This window comes from Carcharodon carcharias, chromosome 21 (assembly GCF_017639515.1).
Source record: "Carcharodon carcharias isolate sCarCar2 chromosome 21, sCarCar2.pri, whole genome shotgun sequence".
Lineage (NCBI taxonomy): Eukaryota > Metazoa > Chordata > Chondrichthyes > Lamniformes > Lamnidae > Carcharodon > Carcharodon carcharias.
This window is the reverse complement of record NC_054487.1, coordinates 32,082,603-32,103,647: the sequence shown is the minus strand read 5'-3', so window position 1 is coordinate 32,103,647 and position 21,045 is coordinate 32,082,603. Positions and strand designations below refer to the sequence as shown.

At 41.2% G+C, this 21,045-nt stretch overlaps 1 protein-coding gene across 7 annotated transcripts in view; it reads right to left on the bottom strand.

Annotated features, from left to right (window-relative positions):
- The window catches only part of atxn10 (ataxin 10), a 280,848-nt gene that overhangs the window by 247,325 nt on the left and 12,478 nt on the right, over window positions 1-21,045 (bottom strand). For all 7 annotated transcript variants that reach the window (XR_005946489.1, XM_041216240.1, XM_041216241.1 and 4 more), the window contains one exon: window positions 4,519-4,604. Coding sequence is in view for 6 of the 7 variants with exons in the window: in XM_041216240.1 (XP_041072174.1) it covers window positions 4,519-4,604 (86 nt within the window). In the remaining variant the exon portion in view is untranslated. The remainder of the gene's footprint in view (window positions 1-4,518; window positions 4,605-21,045) is intronic.

Below are 21,045 nucleotides of genomic sequence, written 5' to 3'. Positions count from 1 at the left end.
AGTTTTTCCAGGTAATTCTGTTTTTGTTTTATCACTGCAACTGTTTAATTTACAGGTTATACATGTGGCTGGATGAGAAAATGTAATTGCAGGTGAACTGTCAAGAGTTTAAAGTCCAAAGGAAATTGGACATTTGAAACATGGACAATGGACTGAAATGACCTCTGTTGATACAAAGTCCTTGTGTATATTGTCATGTAATGCAAGTACCTGGTAGTGTAATAGCTGTGTATAGAGATAAGTAATGAGAAATAGGTTGAGAAAATGAAACCGTCTATCAGAATTATGACAGTTCATTTTTTCATAAGGATGGAGGTGTAAAGAAAATATCATTTTATCCAATATTACAGTGTGAAGTGGGCTTGTGCGGGCTGTGTGCATATTGTGTGTGCGTGACTAATTTAATTAAACTGAAGACAGTCAGACTGCAAGGTTTAAATCATCAAAGGGATGGGTGTAAAAACAGGCATTTTGAAGTGGAAATGAATGGGCTCAGATAGGATCCAGTAGATATAGCTTGAATAGAAATTTGCATCAGGAGATAGATAAGGAGTTGAATTTTTAGCTGCTGAATGTCAAAGAGACATAACAGGAAGTTTTACAGCTGGCAAAGATCATAAGTAAATAAAGTAAAGTTATTTAAGTTTATTTTTCCCCAAAAGTGCTGGCCATAAAGACAACCATGAAAATTTTTAGATTCTGGAAAAGGTAACTTTCAAAAGAAGGTTATGAACAAAAGGGGAGTAAATATATTTAAGGAAAGGTTGAAAGTTGTATGGTGTGTGGCTACGTGAGATCTTGACAAGTGTACTATGAAGTAACAGCTTCTAGCCACCCCAGAGAAGTGTCTGTTAGTTCCAGAAAGCAAGGTTTTGTTACAAGCCTTGGATTTCTATTGTTGAGGGAGAGGGGGAGAGAAGCTTGTAAAATACCTCCCTTTTAGCAACAGTGGGTGCCTTTTGTTAATAAATGTTTTAATTTAATCGACAAAGTCCCACATAGGAGATTAGCGTGTAAAATTAAAGTCATGGGATTGGGAGTAGTGTATTGAGATGGATAGAAAACTGGTTGGCAGACAGGAAACAAGGAGTAGGAATAAACGGGTCTTTTTCCGAATGGCAGGCAGTGACTAGTGGGGTACCACAGGGATCGTTGCTGGAACCCCAGGTATTCGCAATATATATGAATGATTTAGATGAGGGAACTAAATGTAATATCTCCAAATTTGCAAATGACACAAAGCTGAGTGGGAGGGTTAGCTGTGAGGAGGATGCAGGGATGCTTCAGAATGATTTGGACAAGCTGAGCGAGTGGGCAAATGCATGGCAGTTGTAGTATAGTGTGGATAAATGAGAGGTAGCAAAAACAGGAAGGCAGATTATTATCTGAATGACTATAGATTGAGAGAGGGGAATTTGCAATGAGACCTGGGTGTCCTCGTACACTAGTCGCTGAAGGTAAGCAAGCAGGTGCAGCAGGCGGTAAAGAAGGCAAATGGTATGTTGGCCTTCATAGTGAGAGGATTCGAGTACAGGAGCAGGGATGTCTTGCTGCAATTATATAGGGCCTTGGTAAAACCACACCTGGAATATTGTGTGCAGTTTTGGTCTCCTTACCTGGGGAAGGATGTTATTGCTATAGAGGGAGTGCAGTGAAGTTTTACCAGACTGATTCCTGGGATAGTGGGACCAATATATGAGGAGAGATTGAGTCGGTTAGGATTATATTCGCTGGAGTTCAGATGAATGAGGGGGGATCTCATAGAAACCTATAAAATTCTAACGGGTCTAGACAGGGTAGATGCAGGAAGGATGTTCCCGATGCTGGGGGAGTCCAGAACCAGGGGTCACAGTCTGAGGATACGGGGTAGACCATTTAGGACTGAGATGAGGAGGAATTTCTTCACCCAGAGAGTGGTGAGCCTGTGGAATTTGCTACCAAAGTTGAGGCCAAAACATTGTATGTTTTCAAGAAGGAGTTAGATATAGCTCTTGGGGCGAAAGGGATCAGTATGGGGAGAAAGCGGGAGCAGGCTGTTGAGTTGGATGATCAGCCATGATCATGATGAATGGCGGAGCAGGCTTGAAGGACCGAATGGCCTACTCCTGCTTCTATTTTCTATGTTTAATATTTAAAATATCCAAAAGCGGGAGTGGAATCTTTACTTCTGACTTCAGTACACATACCTTCTCGTAACAAAATTCAAATTGCAAATTGTTGTGATAGCTTGGCCAGGTTTCCCTTCGGGACTTGGTCAGCCCAGCATTTGCCACCTGCCATATTATAATTGTTCACAACAGCCAAGCTGTTCTTGGTTACCTGTCGGGGCATTCTGTGCTTCTCCCTGATCCTGTCTTCATACTGCTTTTCACAAAGGCTTTCAATATGCAAATTTGTTTGACTGTAGGGCTGAGCTGCTCTTGTCAGAGTGAAATCTTCCCTGTCCACCTCTGTAATGCATGAATTTATTTGCTCAAACACAGACACTTTTACAAATCTCATTGCTAGGATGATAGTGGACTGTACTTGGATTTTCACCTCCTGTAGAGATTCTGATTTAGTGTCTGGCACTTCACTTCTGGTGAATTTTCCATCAATACAGTCCTGGTTGAGGTTTAAAACTTGGTCTGTTTCCTCTTGCTTATCTGTGGTTAACCTTGCATGAGTTTCACTGCTCTTCCCTTGTGATCTTGGCAAGTATTACCCACTTTGAGGTAGTTTACCTTCCCTTTCTTCTTAACAAATTTAATTCCTATGGTGGGAGTGGGTTGTAACTTGAGTTGAAGCTCTTTGATGAACCAGGGCTGATCCCCTGCTTGATGGTAATGGTGGAGTGTAGGATATGCTGAGCCATGAGATTGCAGATTGTGACTGAACACAGCTCTGCTGCTGCTGATGGCCCACAGCGTCTCATGGACGCCCAGTTTTGAGTTTCTAGATCTGTTCAAAATGTATTCCATTTAGCACAGTGGTAGTGCCACACAACACAATGGAGGGTACCCTCAATATGAAGATGGGACTTTGCCTCCAAAAGGACTGTGCAGTGGTCACTCCTACCAATACTGTCAGATACAGGTGCATCTGTGACAGGTAGATTGGTGAGGACAAGGTCAAGTAGACTTTTCCCTTTTGTTGGTGTTTTCACCATCTGCCAAAAACCCAGTCTAGCACTTAGACTTGACCAACTAGGTCAGCAGTGATACTACTGAGCCAATCTTGGTGATGGACATTGATGTCCCCACATAGAGTACATTCTGTGCCCTTGCCACCCTGTGCTTCTTCCAACTGGTGTTCGACATGGACGAGCACTGATTAAATAGTTCGGGGGTGTGGGTGGGGGGTAGTGGTAGGTGGTCATCAGCAAGAGGTTTCCTCTGTCCATGTTTGACTTGATACCATGAGACTTTATGGGGTCTGGAGTCAATGTTGCGGACTCCCAGGGCAAATCCCTCCCGACCACATATCACTGTGCCGCCACCTCTGGTGGGTCTGTCCTGCTGTTGGAACAGGACATATCCAGGGATGGTAATGGTAGGTCTAGAGTCACAAGTAGGCCATAAGGGAATCAGATGAGTCTCATGGTCTCACGGTCACCATTATAGTAGTTTTTAAATTCCTGGTTTATTAATTGAATTTAAATTCCCCCAGCTGCCACAGTGGGATTTGAACCCATGTCCCCAGAGCATTAGCTGAGCCTCTGAATTGCTAGTCTAATGACATTACCACTATGCCACTGCCTCTCCCTGTATACCACCTCCTCCTGCTTTTCACTATGCAACAGTGGTTCCTCCAGACCCAGTTCACAGATACTTTACCCAATCCAAATCCTCCACTTTCACAGGCACAGATTCTATGTTTCTAACTTTTCAGCTCATACAAGCACTGGTCTCCCTCCAAACATGCCTCAACTCAACTTGGCAATCTACTGCCCCACCAACCCTCCAGTTCATACTTGCTGTACTTCCTATTCAACTAACATGCTACTTCCTTCCAACCCAGCTCAAGTTTTCTTCCTCCTCCAACTCCCTCAGGTGAAATTGGTGCTCTTCCCTTCATTCCCGGTTAATACAGGCAATCTCCTTCCTCCTCCACTCCAAAATTCTACTCCCTGCTGCTTCCCCCATCCATCTCCCATTCATTTCCTCGCTTCCCTTTCCTCTTCATCGCCATTCATTCACCAATTATTGCATCCCACTCAAGAGTCCAGCTCCTAACAGACCAAACTAGGCCCCTCTTCAATGCTACTGCTACCACTTATGGCTACGATTCCTGATGCTGCATACTATAGACAGGAATGCTTGTAAGAAGTCCATCTACAGCATGCAGTGGCTGGAGTCACTGACATTAGTGGTCAAGAGTAATACTACAGAAAGCCCCATATCCAATTTATTAGCAGGTGGAATTAAATAGCATCAGCACTGAGGGGAGAGAGACCCATTCTGAGTTGATTAATGGCAACAAATATTGACCCAGGCCCATAAATCACTAACAGCTGGCACATTTAAGTTGGTTTCTTACCTGCTAACAAGGTATCGCTCTGGAAATGACTTAATCTGTGAAGAAACTGGAGAATCTGGATAGTTGGGACAATCAGTCCTACATTTCTGGAACAAACAGGTAAATTGTAAGACTAATGCATCTGTTAGAACAAAAAGGAAAAGTTATCTTGAGATCACTTTCCCCACTAGCACAATAAACAATTTTTAGGACAATAGGACCTGCTCCCAGAATTCCATCAATGAGGTTATAAAGTAGTTATGCAGTACATGAGTAGTTTTCTTTATAATACCTCCTTCCCAAGGCACAGCAACTAGCCCCATAACTTAACAGCTGATGGAATTTAAATTCAATGAAGAAACTGGAATTGAAAAGTTAGTCTCAGTAATGCTGCTCACGAAACCATTGTCGATTGTCGTAAAAACACATCTGGTTCACGAATGTCCTTTAGGGAAGGAAATTTGCCATCCTTCCCTTGCCTGACCTACATGTGGCTCCAGATCCACAGTGACGAGGATGACTCTTAAACAGCCTCTGAAATGGTGAGGCAAGCCACTCTGTTCAAGGATAATTAAGGATGGGCAACAAACGCTGGGCTTGCCAGTGACGTGTACATCACAAAATAATGAATAAAATTAGAATTAACAGTTGTTCTACCATTAGCTACCATTTGCATAAGAGTCTCAAACTTTTACTACCCTTTCCATGGACAAGGGCTTCCTAACTTCATCCTTTGAAAGGCAGAGTTCTAATTTTTAGGCTATGTCCCCTCGTCTTAGATTACCCAACCAGTGGAAATAGGTTCTCTCTATTTACCCCATCAGCTCCCCTTAATATCTTGCAAACTTCGATCATGTCAACCCTTAACCTTCTCAATTACAGAGAATACAACCCTTGTTTGTGTAATCTCTCCTCCTAATTTCCACATTTTGTTACAGAAAACAATTATATTTTCAAGGTCAAAAATTATTTTGGTTCATCAGCAGCGTTGCTGCTAATCATCAAAAATTCTAAAACTCATCTCAGAAATCCAAGATAAAAGTCTGAAACTTCATACTGTCTTTCATATTTTATCCTAACAAAGCAAATGACCATCTCCAACAAGAGAGAATCCAACCATTGCCCCTTGATGTTCAATGGCATTACCATCACAGAATCCCCCACTATCAACATCCTGGGGGTTACCACTGACCAAAAACTGAACTGGACTAGCCATATAAATACTGTGACTACAAGAGCAGGTCAGAAGCTAGGAATCCTGCGGCAAGTAACTCACCTCTTGATTCCCCAATGCCTGTCCACCATCTACAAGGCACAAGTCGGGAGTGTGATGGAATACTCCCCACTTGCCTGGATGAGTGCGGCTCCCACAACACTCAAGTAGCTGGCCACCGTCCAGGACAAAGCAGCCAGTTTGATTGGTACCTCATCCACAAACATTCATTCCCTCTACCACCGATGCACAGCAGCAGCAGCGTGTATCATCTACAAGATGCACTGCAAGAATTCACCAAAGCTCTTTAGACAGCACCTTCCAAACCCACGACCACTACCATCCAGAAGGACAAGGGCAGTAGATAGATGGGAACACCACCACCTGGAAGCTCCCCTCCAAGTCACCCACCATCCTGACTTGGAAATATGTCGCTGTTCCTTCACTGTCGCTGGATCAAAATCCTGGAACTCCCTTCCAAACAGCACTGTGGGTGTACCTACACCACATGCACTGCAGCAGCTCAAGCAGGCAGCTCACCACCACCTTTTCAAGGGCAACTAGGGATGGGCAATAAATGCTGGCCCAGCCAGAGTAGCCCATATCCCGTGAATGAATTAAAAAAAATTCCAATGCAATGAATTGGGGGCATACAAACAACCAATCCCAGCTATGGATACCTGCACTTCACATCACCTGGCGCCTATGTTTTAGATTTGCTAATCTGCTACTACACTCCTGATGCACTCAGAGCACACAGCGCAGCATTGCATGACCCAGCCTGTGATATTCTAACCATTATCTTGGCTGGGAACACTGAAACAGAGCTTTTCCTTTTAAGTAATTTAATAAACAACTGGTTGATTATGGGAAAGTGAAGAGAGGGGTACATTATGCAATAAGATAAAAGGGGATGAAGATGGGTCAGAGCAAGAAGATGATGGGTGAGAGGGTGTGTGGTGCAGGGCGTTGGCCCAAAAGGGGTTGAGGGAAGTCTGGGCCTCCTTTCTCCTGAGTTCAACTCCCTCACGAGGCTGCTAATCGCTTCTCCCTACTTCCCCCAATTCTGCCAAGTCCCAACAACCCAATATTGTCAGACTGAACTAGCCCCTAAGTTTTCAAAACTTCTCTTGCCAATTTCCAAGAGCCCCACCACTCACTCCTCTGTTTCACTTCCCCAAACCCCTGCCAAGTACCCCTAGACCTTTGTGTGACTCCCATTGCTGGATGTCAAACTTGGCATTACATTACATAGAGAACTCAGGATAGAGAGAGAGAAATTATTCCCACTGGTTGGGAAATCCAGGGCTAAGGGACATAGCCAAAAAATTAAAGCTAGGCCTTTAAGGAATGAAATTAAAAAACACCTTAATATGCAAAGTGTAGTAAAAGTTTGGAGCTGTTACACAAATGGCAGTCAATACTAGATCAATTGTTAAGTTTAAAACAGATTGCTAGATATTTGTTCACCAAAAGTTTTAAGGGATATGAGGTTTCGCATTTACATACTTGTAAAACTCCAAGTTCAGTTACCAATATCATAGAAATTATCGCTTTCATAATCCTCGAGTAGTTTCTCATTAATAGTTTTAACCAACTTCTTTTATATTGGCTTGGACATTCCCCAAATCCTCAGTTCTGATTAGTCATTATCTTATTCTGAACCAATCAAACGGACATCAGAATATGTGACAAGGTGTGCAAACATAAGTAGGTAGAATAAATATTAACAACCAAATATAACAACCAACCACATCTGGATATTTGGAAAGCAAAGTAGATAAATTAACAAGTTAATTTTTAGCACTAAATTCACAATTTAGTTTTACTTACATGATTTTGAATTTTACATAATTCAATAGTTTCAGTGCAAAAGAGCACAAATTATTAGAAGAATGAAGAGCACAAAGTCTGCAAAAACCCTAATGCCATGTGAGAGAATCAAACATCCATGGAACAATAATAGGGAAAGGAAAACTAAGTTGATAAAATATGAGGTTAATTTTGACTCTGCTGCTGTGGGAAACGATCACCAAAATATACACACAGTGGTGTTCTGCAGGAGTCAGCAATAAAATCAAGAAGCATCAGTAGGTGCATGTGATTTTTTTTTTTAAATTATATTATAATATAGCATTATTCTCAATAATACAAGAGTTTGTTTTTACAGCCCCCTTCAAAAAATTCTATTGAGCCAAGTATTGTTTTATGTAAACTTTTTAAATAAATTAAAAACAGAAAATGGAATGCTTGGAACATTTTGCCAGACCTCAAACCTTGTACAATTGATTGGAACATTCGATAAGACATGTGGGAAGTATAGCATTCTATTGGTCACACATGACCTTCAAATTCACATTCAGCCAAGCTGAGATTGAATGGCAGCCAGTGACCTGGGAACAGCTTATATCAAAGTTTTATCACAATTCAAATTATCAACATATAACTGCATGACATGAATGTCGCTGACATTACGCCTAGACGCAGCAGAAAATGGCAAATCCAATTTTTTTTTTAAATACTTTGCAAAATGTCCACTTTTGTTAATAATAGCAATGATACTTTTTTTTCAAAACTAAGAATTTGATATATAGATTACTAGGGCGCAAGGCACATACTTTATGTTGGATATAATTCATAACCATCAAAAATCAAGCATATAAGACAAGAAATGTATTTCAATACTCTAAAGTTAACAATTTGGAATGACCAAATTAATGCAATTGCCATTGACAACAGCAAATGTAACCAGTGAACTTGTTACTCCCCTGTATGGCTGTCTCCAATTTTTATATGTCTTTTTAAAGCTTATTTTATTATGATAAGTTCACCACTATAATACTGTGTCTGGGACTTACAAAAAGTGTTGCAGATTATGGTGGTGGAACAATGTAAAGTTTTGCTCACTGAGGCCCTTGAACACATTATTATAAAAGCAAAATACTGTAGATGCTAGAAATCTGAAATAAAAGTAGAAAATGCTGAAAAACTCAGCAGGTCTGGAAACATCTGTGAAGAGAGAAACAGAGTTAATGTTTTGAATCTGTATGACTCTTCTTCACAGCTGAAGAGAGGTAGAAATGTGATGGATTTTATGCTGTTGAAGAGTTGGTTGGGGGGGGGGGCAGCGCGGGTGGAGCAAAATCGATGGTCAGGGAAAGGTGGGAACTTAGGAGAGATTTGACAAAGATGTCATGGGCCCAAGACAAAGGGAGTATTAATGGTAGTGTTAAAGACTAAAGAAGGTGCTAACAGTGGCATAAAGGTAAGATAGCAGGATGTGTTAATAGCAGAACAAGGGTTAGTGCTCTGTGAAAGCAAAACATATGAATTAAGTTACAGGTAGCCCCATGGGGGAGATGGTTGGGGAAAAAAATTTACAAGATCAAAATGGAGGACAGAATTCATGGTCTGAAGTTGTTGAACATAATGTTAAGTCCTGAAGGCTGTAAAATGCTTAATTATTCCTCCAGTTGGAATTGGGTTGCACTGGAACATTGCAGTTGACCAAGGATAGAAATGTGGGCATGACAACAAGATGATGAATTGAAATGGCAAGCGACAGGAAGGTTGAGGTCATGCGTACAGACTGAACGAAGCTGTCCCGCAAAGCAGTCACCCAATCTGCATTTAGTCTCCCCATTGTAGAGGCGACCGCATTGTGAGCAGCAAATACAGTGGACCAAATTGAATGAAATGCAAGTGAATTACTGCTCCACCTGAAAGGAGTGTTTAGGGCCTTGGACGTTGAGGAGGGAGGAGGTAAAGGGATAGGTTTTCCATCTTCTGCGATTGCATGGGGAAGTGCTGTGGGAAGGGGATGAGGAGTTGGGGGTGATGGAGGAGTGGACCAGGGTGTCACGGAGGAAACAGCCCCTATGGGATGCTGACAGGGGAGGTGATGGGAACACGTGTTTGGTGGTGGCATCATGCTGGGGCTGTGGAAATGGTGGAGGATGATCCTTTGAATGCAGGGGCTGGTGGGATGGAGCACGTTGAACCCTTGAACACGTTGTCACCTTATAGCCTTATGCCCATTTCTCAAAACTGCCTGTCTGGTCTGAATACCTCCAGTCTAATATCTGCCCTGGCCAAAGTTAAGAATGGCTCCCTCTATGACTGCAAGTTTAATGCATCTTCCCCCACACAATTACCACCCTCCCCTCCCCCCACCTTGAACATCTTGATCTCTCCAACCTGTTTAATTCAGTTGACCACATCGCACTACACTGTACCAAGTTTTTCTCTGTCACCCAGCTCAATGGAATTGCCATTGCATTGTAGTCCTATCTATCCAAATGGAGCTAGTTCTTCTCCAGCAATGGTTTTTGCTTTAAACAATTATCCCATCAGTGCCCTAACAATCATTCATCGGCGCCCTGCTCTTTCTTACCCGTGCTTCTCCTTAATCAGTTATGGTGTTAATTTCTAATTGTATGTCAATGGCATTCACCTACCTGTTACCACCTCTCTCAAACCCACACATCTGTGCTGCAGACTGACTATTTGACATTAAATCAACAATAAACCCCAATATCGTTCAACTGAACATAAAGGTGATCAAAGCTAGTTTGAACTCTGTTTCCTTGCCCAAGACTCCCTCAAAATTTCCCATCCCATCATTCAAACTGAAACAGAAAATGAGATGTTAACAACCTACTCATGTTAAAGTTGAGCTTTAAATCCTACATCGTATTTATCAGCCAGGAGGTAACATATCCATATTTGCATTTTTGTTCTCTTTGACTGCTGAAAGCCTCATCTTTATACGTGTCACTTCCACATGCTCTCTTTGTCATCCTCTCATGCTCCATTCTCATGAACTCCAATGTGCCCAAACCCCAATCAGCCACAATGACCCCTTTCTTGGACTCACTCAAGTTCTGTCGAAGGGTCATGAGGACTCGAAACGTCAACTCTTTTCTTCTCCGCCGATGCTGCCAGACCTGCTGAGTTTTTCCAGGTAATTCTGTTTTTGTTCCCAATCAGCCACAGCCTGTTCCAGACTAAGTCTGATTTGCCCATCACCCCATGCTTAACGTTCAAAGGTTCCGTTTCCAATCACACTATGTTACAAATATGGGACACTTAATAATAAGTTTGGGAAGCCACTCATCCACAAAGAACATCACAGCATAATTCTTTTCTTAACCACCATTAAAACACTTGAAATAAACCAACAAAAAGGACACTCTGGATCCTGGACTAACTGTACACAATTGCACAGGAGTGTTACTAGTTTATTTGAAGTACTTTAATTTTTCCTTCCAAAGATGTTTGCTGATTGAATGATTAACTCATTACTAGGAATTACCCAGTAGGTAATTCATACACAGGTACCATGCTTGGCCTGAATAGCCAAGTGGTTATGGTACTCGGTTTGTAACCCCAAGATCAAGAGTTCAAATCTCACAATGGCAAACTATGAAACAATGTAACTTCATCTGAAACAGATGGAAACAGGTTTACTCAAAAAGAGTATCAAGAGTTCAAATCTCACAATGGCAAACTATGAAACAATGTAACTTCATCTGAATAGGAACAGATGGAAACGTGTTTGTACTCGAAAGAGTTACAAGCTATCAAGAGTTCAAATCTCACAATGGCAAACTATGAAACAATGTAACTTCATCTGAAACAGATAGAAATGGGTTTGTACTCGAAAGAGTTACATCCACTGATAAACATGACTTTTAAAAGATTATCAAGAGTTCAAATCTCACAATGGCAAACTATGAAACAATGTAACTTTAAAAGATTATCAAGAGTTCAAATCTCACAATGGCAAACTATGAAACAATGTAACTTCATCTGAATAGGAACAGATGGAAACGTGTTTGTACTTGAGTTACAAATGGCTTGGCCTAAGTAGCCAAGTGGTAATGGTACTGGGTTTGTAACCCCAAGATCAAGAGTTCAAATCTCACAATGGCAAACTATGAAACAATGTAACTTCATCTGGAACAGATGGAAATGGGTTTGTACTCGAAAGAGTTACACAGGTGCCATGTTTCAGCAAATTCTGGACCAATATTTCTAATACTATTTCCTGAAGAAAAAATATTTGCTTTTAAACCTTCCTCCTTTTTCTCAGTTACTTACATGATTGAGATTTTTTTCTACCATGGTCTTTTACTGGATTTGTAGTTCTTGCTGATACACTAGAATCACAGAATTGTTACGGTGTAGAAGGAGGCCATTCGGCCCATCATGTCTGCACCGGCTCCCTGAGCGTTTTAGCTTAGTATCAATCTTCAGCCTTTTCCCCGTAACCCTACACATTGTTTCTATTTAGATAATCAACCAGTACCCTCTTGAATGCCTCAATTGAACCTGCTTCCAACACACTTCCAGGCAGTGCATTCCAAGCCCTAACTACTCGCTGTGTGAAAGTTTTTTCTCACCTATCATTTGCTTCTTTTGCAAATCACTTTAAAACTGTGCCCTCTGGTACTCGATCCGTTTACAAGCGGGAACAGTTTCTCCCTATCTACTCAGAAGTTTACCCCCATTATCTCCTCCAGGGACACTCTGAATTACCACGGTTCGAGCTTGGTTGACTGAGACTGCAGTGTTCATGCACAGCATCAAGACCAATATTCACCCTGTCACAGACATTATTCCACTAAACCAGCACTGAGCCTTAAGTCATTTCATTTTTTTGTTATTTAACAGATTAACCTTTAAGATGGGTGAAAAAAAGTATTTTTAATGTGTTATTGAGACTATAGATGTGCAATGAGCTGATACAATGTCTTTTTTTAAAAAAAAAGCAACACAACAAATGCACATGAAACATAAGACTTTGAAATATATAGAAAACAAACAACTATCTTCACAAAACATGCTAACTGTAATTGATGCACGAGAACCAGTTACATTCTTAGTGGCTCCTTGCCCATGAAAAATCATTCAGCCATCAGTATCTTACTTCCTAATTTGGTGTTGGCTATCAATATGGTTAGGGGCAAGAGCTACTTCACTAAACAGGGAAAGCGGCTGAACTTGTTTGACAATGACAGTTTCCAGGTTTGAATGGGTTTCTTAATTTTAGAATCTGTTTATTGTGGTTAATAATCAGGCTTAAATCAGCTTTAATCCTAAGGCGGCTTCATTCAGCAGAGCCAGGTTAAAAAGAGTTTCAACAGTATGACTTAACTAAAATGTCTGAAGAAAATGTCCTATTTCCATCAATGCATGACTTATTTCCCACATCAACCATCCTGCTCCATACATGAATTAGACTGCCGATCTAAACAGATTAATTTTAAAACAACAAAATCTTCAGAGTGGAACCTTTCAATGAAAACTGCATGGCTCGCATTAAAACAGATTTAATCAGACTTGAAACCATATGCAGTTTTTGACACATCTTGAACAAGTTGGCAGTTTATTTCTAAGCCTCAAATTTTGTTTAAGACTTGAGCTTCCAATGAATGTTTAAGCATTAAAATTAGAATGTTTGCACAAATCGTTCATTTGTTACATTTAAAATACGTTTAGCACTGTTAACAGGCGAAGCAGGCTCAGCTTCAAACTAACAATGAACTGGTGTACTATAAATCAGATGTGAAGTCTCTAATAAGGAATCACTCTGCTTCACCCAAGCATCAGGTTGAGCCCCAACTCCAGATTCAGGCTGCTTTTACAATATAACTTCATATTTAGTTTTTGTGTAAATGTGCTCTTTAGAAATAAACTTGTCACATAATGTGGATCAGTTAAAGATATAATATTCACTTTGGTTGGATAAATAGCACTCAAAGACCAATTTACTGCACCAATGGTGACAGGATATAAAGCAAAAACACATTCTTCTCAAAAATCGCAGATACTGTATCCTTCTTGATAGCAAGTGTGATCTTTGGTTATGGAAAACCATGGCTATTGCAAATCTAAAAAACAAGAATTATTTAATAGAAATTACATAACATGTTTCTAATATGGAAATGTTCTTAATTTGGAACATGAAACATCCCCCTCCCCAATCCTCACCATGTAGATGAATATCACTGGAGAATTCACAGCGAAATTTTGATACAGGAACTTCTACTACCAGGTTGATTGACCTGTAAGAAGCAAGAGCTAATGCATTTCTCAATGCAACGTAATCATCTTTAAAAGTTAACACTGGCACTTCGCTACAAAATTTCACTTGCATACCTTGGGAAGATGGAAAGTGAAAATAAGAGGGAATCAGAGTTACATCTGTAGCACTTGAAAATTCTGGCACACTATGAAGCAAATATTATATATCAGTATATCAGTATATTATGATGCATTGTTACCACTTTGAATAGCTTGTTTCATTCACAATTTATACTGTAGAATAAAACCGATTTTATACATTCACATTCAGAATGTTTCTCAAAATCTGCTCACCACCTAGTCCTGCTGTAGAACTGCAAGGATGCAGATTTTAAATAAAAACAGAAAACGCTGAAAATACCCAGCAGATCTGGCAGCATCTGTGGGGAGGGAAACTGTTAACAGGCAGAATCTTGTGATGATGTTGCAGGCAGGACCATTTCCAGGTTCCGACCCTGCACAGGTCTGTAGATGGAGAAGTGTGATCTTCTAGTGGCCTCCTAATTGGCCATCTCCACTTCTACTGTCCAATTAAGGATAACAAGTGGGTTCCCATGACTGCAGGCCCAATCACCTTCGGGCAGCTGGCAGCCCAACAGGAAGAGGTGGATGTTGCTCAGTTGGAAAGGAGAGCACAAGGGTGCATCAAAATGGAGGCAACCTCAGAAGCAGGCAAGAACTTTCAAAAATGGAGAGGGATAAAACCAGAAGGCTCAGAGTGAAGGGGAGAGATCCTGGCGGAGTTCTCCCTGTCCTGCTCATTAGCCTCTTAATTGATGATTATTGACTACCACTGCTGCTGGGCAAGTAGCTGCTGCCAATATTCACTCGCTTCCAGCAAGATTGCCCAAAGGTGGAAATGTGCAATTCCCCTCCTGATGCCCAAATCTCTAAGTTTTCTCCCAATCTTACCTTCAAAGCTGCCTCCATGGGATGAGGAAGATTCTACTCAATCTTTCAGATCTGTTTCAATGGACCTGAAAGGTTAACTGTTTTTCTTTCCACAGGTGCTGCTAGACCTGCTGTGTATTTAATACGAACAAAGAGCAGGTGTAGGCCCTCAAACCCGCTCCATCATTTAATAAGATCAAGGCTGATCTGATAGTAACCTGAAATCTGCATTCCATCTACTGTCGATAACCCCCTATCACCCCTTTGCTTACAAAGAATCTATCCACCTCTGCCTTAAAATATATTCAAAGACACTGCTTCCACCACCTTTTCAGGAAGAGAGTTCCAATGACTCATGACCGTCTTGAGTGAAAAAGTTTTGCCTCATTTCTGTTTTAAATGGGTGACCTCTTATTTTTAAACAGTGACATTTCTAGCATTTTCTGGATTTATTTCAGATTTCCAGCATTTGTAGTATTTTGCTTTTGTATTAATTAAAACTGTTGGTGGGGAATAATCAATCTTTAGGATTTCCTTTCTCCAATCATCCTCTAAAAAAGTTTTCTGCTGACTTGGCTCAGTTATTAAGTAGTGAGTTACTCCCTATTCACACCCATCTTCTACCATTTCATCTAAACTGTGCCACGCTAGCATGAGTGGTGTTTTTCAATGATTAATAACAAAACTATTCTAAATTTTGGCTCTGGTGTTCTAACACTTCAGCACCAATGTAACATCTTGCAACCAAATGTTACTAAATTATTGTAAAGCCTCTCATGGGAGTAATATTACCCGATAACCTGACAACAGCTAAGAAATCATAAGCACCGAAGTACTACTACATGAGGCCAGCGCAAAGTTAAAATAGACTTTATTAAATAGCTTTTTGCGAACTTATCTTTAAACATCTGCCTTTGCATGCGTGGAGAACTTTTATACACACAAAAAGTTTCAAGAGTCTAAATTAGAACTAGAGAATAGAAAGATTATTTCTGGACCATACTGACATCTTAACAATAATCATCAAAAGGGATAACTGAATGCAGCTTGTCCATTTGTACTTCAACAAGTAGTGCAACAACTTCTTCCAGTTGTGCATCTCCATTAGGCTATACCAAAAGCAGGATACCACAGATGCTGAAAATCAAATTAAAACAGAAAATTCTGGAAAAAACGCAGCAGGTTATGAAGCATCTGAGTAGAGAGAGAAAAACAGAGTTAACATTTCAGGTCTGTGACCTTTCATCAGAACTGGGAAAAGTTAGATATGTAATTGGTTTTGAGCTAAGGGTGGGTGGGACCAGGACAAAAGGAAGTTGTGATTGGATGGAAGAAATGAGATATTGAATAACAGAAAAGTTAGTCTTCCAGGGCCAAAGGGAATGGAGTTGGGCAAGAAAAGAAACAAAAGATGTGCCTGGAGCAGGTGTGCTGCTAATGGAAAGAGGAAAACCGAAACAAGCAAAGAAAAGCGAACAAAATGGGGGACAGTCTGAAATCGTTGAACTCAATGTTGAGTCCAGAAGGCTGGAGAGTGCCTAACTGAAAATTCAGGTACTGTTCCTGAAGCTCACATTGAGCCTCACTGCACACAATGCAGCAGGCCAAGGACAGAGTCGTTGGCTAGAGAACGAGGTGGAGAATTAAAATAACAGGCCACCGGAAGCTCAGGGTCATTCTCACAGACAGAATGAAGGTGTTCCGCAAAGCAGTTACCCAACCCATGTTTGGTTTCCCCAATGTGGAGGGGACTACATTCCATTAGGTTATACACAAGTCAAAATGGAATAGTTATAACGCAGAAGGAGGCCATTTGGCTCATTACGTCCATGCATGAGCAACTCATAGCCCCACTGCCCTGCCATTTCTCCACAGCCCTCTACAGGTGCTTATGCAATTTTCTTCTGAAAGCCTCAAATGAATCTGACTCCACCACATCGCCAGGCAGTGCATTTCAGATAATAACCACTGTTACCATTGGTTATTTTGCCATTCTCTCCAAATCAGTGTCCTCTGGTTCTTGATTCTTCCACCAATGGGAACAGTCTCTCCCTATCTACTCTGTCTAGAGCCCTCATGAAACTGAACAGCTCTCCTCTTAACTTTCTCTTTAAAAAGAGAACAACCCAGCTTCTCCAAACTATTCTCTCCATCCCTGGGACCATTCTAATAAATCTTTTCTGCAGCCTCTCTAAGGCCTTCGCATCATTCCCATCAAGCCCAAAATTGGACACAATACTGCAGTTGAGGCCAAACTAATGTTTTTATAAAGATTCATCATAACTTCCTTGCTTTTGTACTCTACACCTCTATTTATAAAGCCCAGGATCATTTATGCCTTTTTAATTACTCTCAATCTGTCCTGCCACCTTCAATGATTTGCATACCTACATCCCCAGGTCTTTCTGTTCTGCACCATCTTTAGCATTGTACCTTTCAGTTTATATTGCCTGTCCTTGTTCAAAAAGGGTGCACAAGGGTGTAAAATTCCCAATTCTCCAGTTCTCTGGCACCACCCTTGTATCTCAGGAGGATTGGAATATTATGGTCAGTACCTTCACAATTTCCACCCTTTCTTCCCTCTGTATCCTCGGATGCATCTCATCTAGTTCTGGTGGCTTACCAATTTTAAGTGTAAGAGCAAAACGTTACAGATAGTGAAATTCTGAAATAAAAACAGAAAATCCTAGAAATGCTTAACAGATCAGGCAGCATCTGTATAGAAAGAAATAGGGTCAATGTTTCAGATCAATGACCCTATATTTCTAACTTTTCCCCAGTTCTGATATAAGTTTTAAGTAAGTGAAAAGGGAGAGAAAGGAAAAACAACAAAAGGGAAGGTTTGTGATAGGTTGGAAGAGATGAAATGACAAGAGTTGGTGCTGCGGGGCCAAAGGGAGTGTTAATGGGACAAAAATAAAGAAACAAGGAAACGTAAGAAGTGTCTTGAGGAGGTGTGAACCTGATTCTCACTTGTATTGTCAAGCTGACATCCGTCATTAGCACCCTTTTTCTGCTGCATCTTACTCTGGATCTCTATTGCCATCAAGGAAGCTCTGGCTTTGGTTCCCCCCCTCATAGGAAGCTACCACGGCTGTGCCCAAACCATCTCCTCCTTAAACGAAGCTCATTGTTCCATTACAGTTTTGCCTGCTAATCTGTGATTCCTACTTGCCTGGGCCCCACTGGAATTGGTCCTCCTCCAGCTAAATATTTTTACTTTAGATTGCTCCTTGCCTTTTTCCATAGCTATTCTAAACCTTATGATACTATGATCACTGTTCCCTAAATGTTCCTCTTTGACATGATTTACTTGATCCACCTTATTTCCCAGAACCAGATCCAGCAATGTCTCCTTCCTCACTGGGCTGAAAACATACTTATAAAGGAAATTCTCCTGAAAACATTAAAAAAATCTTTGCCCTTTACACTATTAGTATCCCAGTCTATATTAAGATAATCAAAGACCCCATTGTTACCACTCGAGAGTTTGGTGCCTCTGTAGCTTCTCTGAAAATTTGCTCAATATATTTCCCATTAGTTGGTGGCGTATTGAATACAACCAGTAGTGTAAAGGTACCTCTACTGTCATAACTCCAAACAAATAGATTCTGTCATTGACCTGTCTCGGACATCCTCTCTCAAGCATTACAATATTCTCCTTAATCAAAACTGCCACCCCTCATCCTTTCTTTTCTTCATAATCTTTCTTGAACACCTTGGATCAAGGAATATTTAGTACCCAATCTTGCCCTTTTCTGAGCCAGCTCTCTGTTACTGCCACAACATGATTTTCCATGTGTCTATCTACACCTGCGATTTACCAACGTTATATACTGTGCTTTGTGTATTTACATACATGTGCGTTTACATACATACAAAACGTTCTGCCAATCACACAAATGAGTGACGTGGTATATGAACTTAGAGCTGGTGCAATGCCAAGTATGTAGGTAGTACATCTCAATGACTGGTGGATTGTATCAATCAGCACCTCCCTTCGGCTGTTCACAATAGACAATAGCCTCTGACTTGCTCTTGTAACCACAGTATTCAAATAGCTAGTCCAGTTCAGTTTCTGGTCAATGGTAACCCCAAGAATGTTGATAGTGGAAGATTCGGTGATGGTAATGCGATTGAACATCAAGGGGCAATGATTAGATTCTCTCTTGTTGGAGATGGTCATTGCCTGGCACTTGTGTGGCACGAATATTACTTGCCACTTGTCAGCCCAAGCATGGATATTGTTCAGGTCTTGCTGTATTTGAACATGGACTGCTTGAATATCTGAGGAGTCACGAATGGTAATGAACATTGTGCAATCATCAGCGAGCATCCCCACTTCTGACCTTATGATGGAAAGAAGGTCATTGATGAAGCAGCTGAAGATAGTTGGGCCAAGGACACTAACCCGAGAACTCCTGCAGTGATGTCCTGGAGCTGAGATGATTGACATCCAACAACCACAACCATCTTCCTTTGTGCTAGGTACGACTCCAACCAGCGGAGAGTTTTCCCCTTGATTCCCATTGACTCCAGTTTTGCTAGGGCTCCTTGATGCGACACTTGGTCAAATGCTACCTTGATGTCAAGGGCAGTCACTCTCACCTCATCTCTGGGGTTCAGCTCTTTTGTCCATGTTTGAACCAAGGCTGTAATGAGATCAGAAGCTGAGTGATCCTGGCAGAACCCAAACTAAGCTTCAACGAGCAGGTTATTTCTAAGCAGTGCCACTTGATCGCACCGTTGATGTCCCATTCCATTGCTTTACTGATGATGGAGAGTAGTCTGGGGTGGTAATTGGCTGGGTAGGATTTGCCCTGTATTTTGTGAACGGGGCATACATGGGCAATTTTCCACATTGTCAGGTAGATGCAGTGTTGCAGCTGCACGGAACAACTTGGCTAGGGGCACAGCAAGCTCTGGAGCACAAATCTTTAGTACTATTGCCGGAATATCATCAGGGCTCATAGCCTTTGCAGTATCTAGTGCCTTCAGATGTTTCTTGATATCGCATGGAGTGAATTGAATTGGCTGAAGACTGACATGTGATGCTGGGGACCTCCAGAGGAATTCAAAGTCACTCTGAATGAATTGAAGAACCAGTTGGCAAAGAAGAGTCAGCAATGTTCTATATTCCAGGAGGAAGCCAAGAGGTACACGAAAGAAACTGAAGAGCCGAAGAATCAGCTGAGTGGAAAAGAGGAGGCATTGAAAGGAGAAGTTGTAGAACTTTCCAAGCTTCAAATGGATGATGAAGCCACGAGTAGCACAATTACAGAACTGAAAGAAGTTAAGACTTCACCGGAGATGGGCCTGGCCAACAGTGAAACCAAAACGATGGATAAAGACTAAGCTCTGCTGCAGACAGAGAAAGGAGACAGGAATAATATCGGAAAATGTAAATCCAACACTAAAGCTCAAGGAACAAGAAGAAAAAGCACCGGATGCCTCAAGCATACTGAGAACTATTGAGTTGTTGAAAAATGACATGGCTGAAATTGTGAAACAAGTGGAAATGAAGGTTCCATTTTTGAAACGTCAAAGTCCAGCAAGAACATGGCTGACCCCATGAAACGAATGGACTGTTCATTCCTGTCAGAAGAAATGAGACAAACCTACAATATACGAACAAAGCAGACTGACTGTTAGTAAAGAGGAACACAACTCGAAGTAGTGCAAAAAGCGAATTAAATGGAGACGACCAAGTACCAGAAACACAGAGTACTACAATTTCAATGCTAAACCAACAAAGTCAACCCAAAGCAACTGAGACTACTACTCCTCCAAATGTGACAACGAGGTATGGAAGAGCTATCAAGCCTCCAGACCATCTGCATTTATAAAGTCAGAGGCTTGAGAGGAGGGAGAAGGGGTAGCAAGTACAGCAAAGATTATATTGTAAATGTATTTGTGTAAGGACCCTGGCGCGGTGGGAGGGGTTGGTTTGGTGATGTAGGATAAGGGTGTTCGGCAGAGCAAGTGTTAATGTCCAACTGGAGAACAGTATCACCCACAGTATGATGTAGAGTGTGACATGATAGTAGACTGTCTGTGGAGTAGAGTCTGAAAGGAGCCTGCATGGAGACAGCACCCATACATTGCTGCACCTTGGATATGTACTTATGGGTTATCAATAAACGGTTGATGTTCAACTATAGAAGCCTCCAGACCTCTCTGTGAAACACCAAACAACCTTAATGATGGATTCCAGCATTTTCCAGACATCTGACAACAGGCTAACTTGCCTGTAAGTTCCCTGTTGTCTTTCTTCCTTTTTAGGAGAGATTTGCATTGTCACGTTTCAATTCACTGAGACCATTCCAGAATCTAGAATTGTTCAAGATCGCAATCAA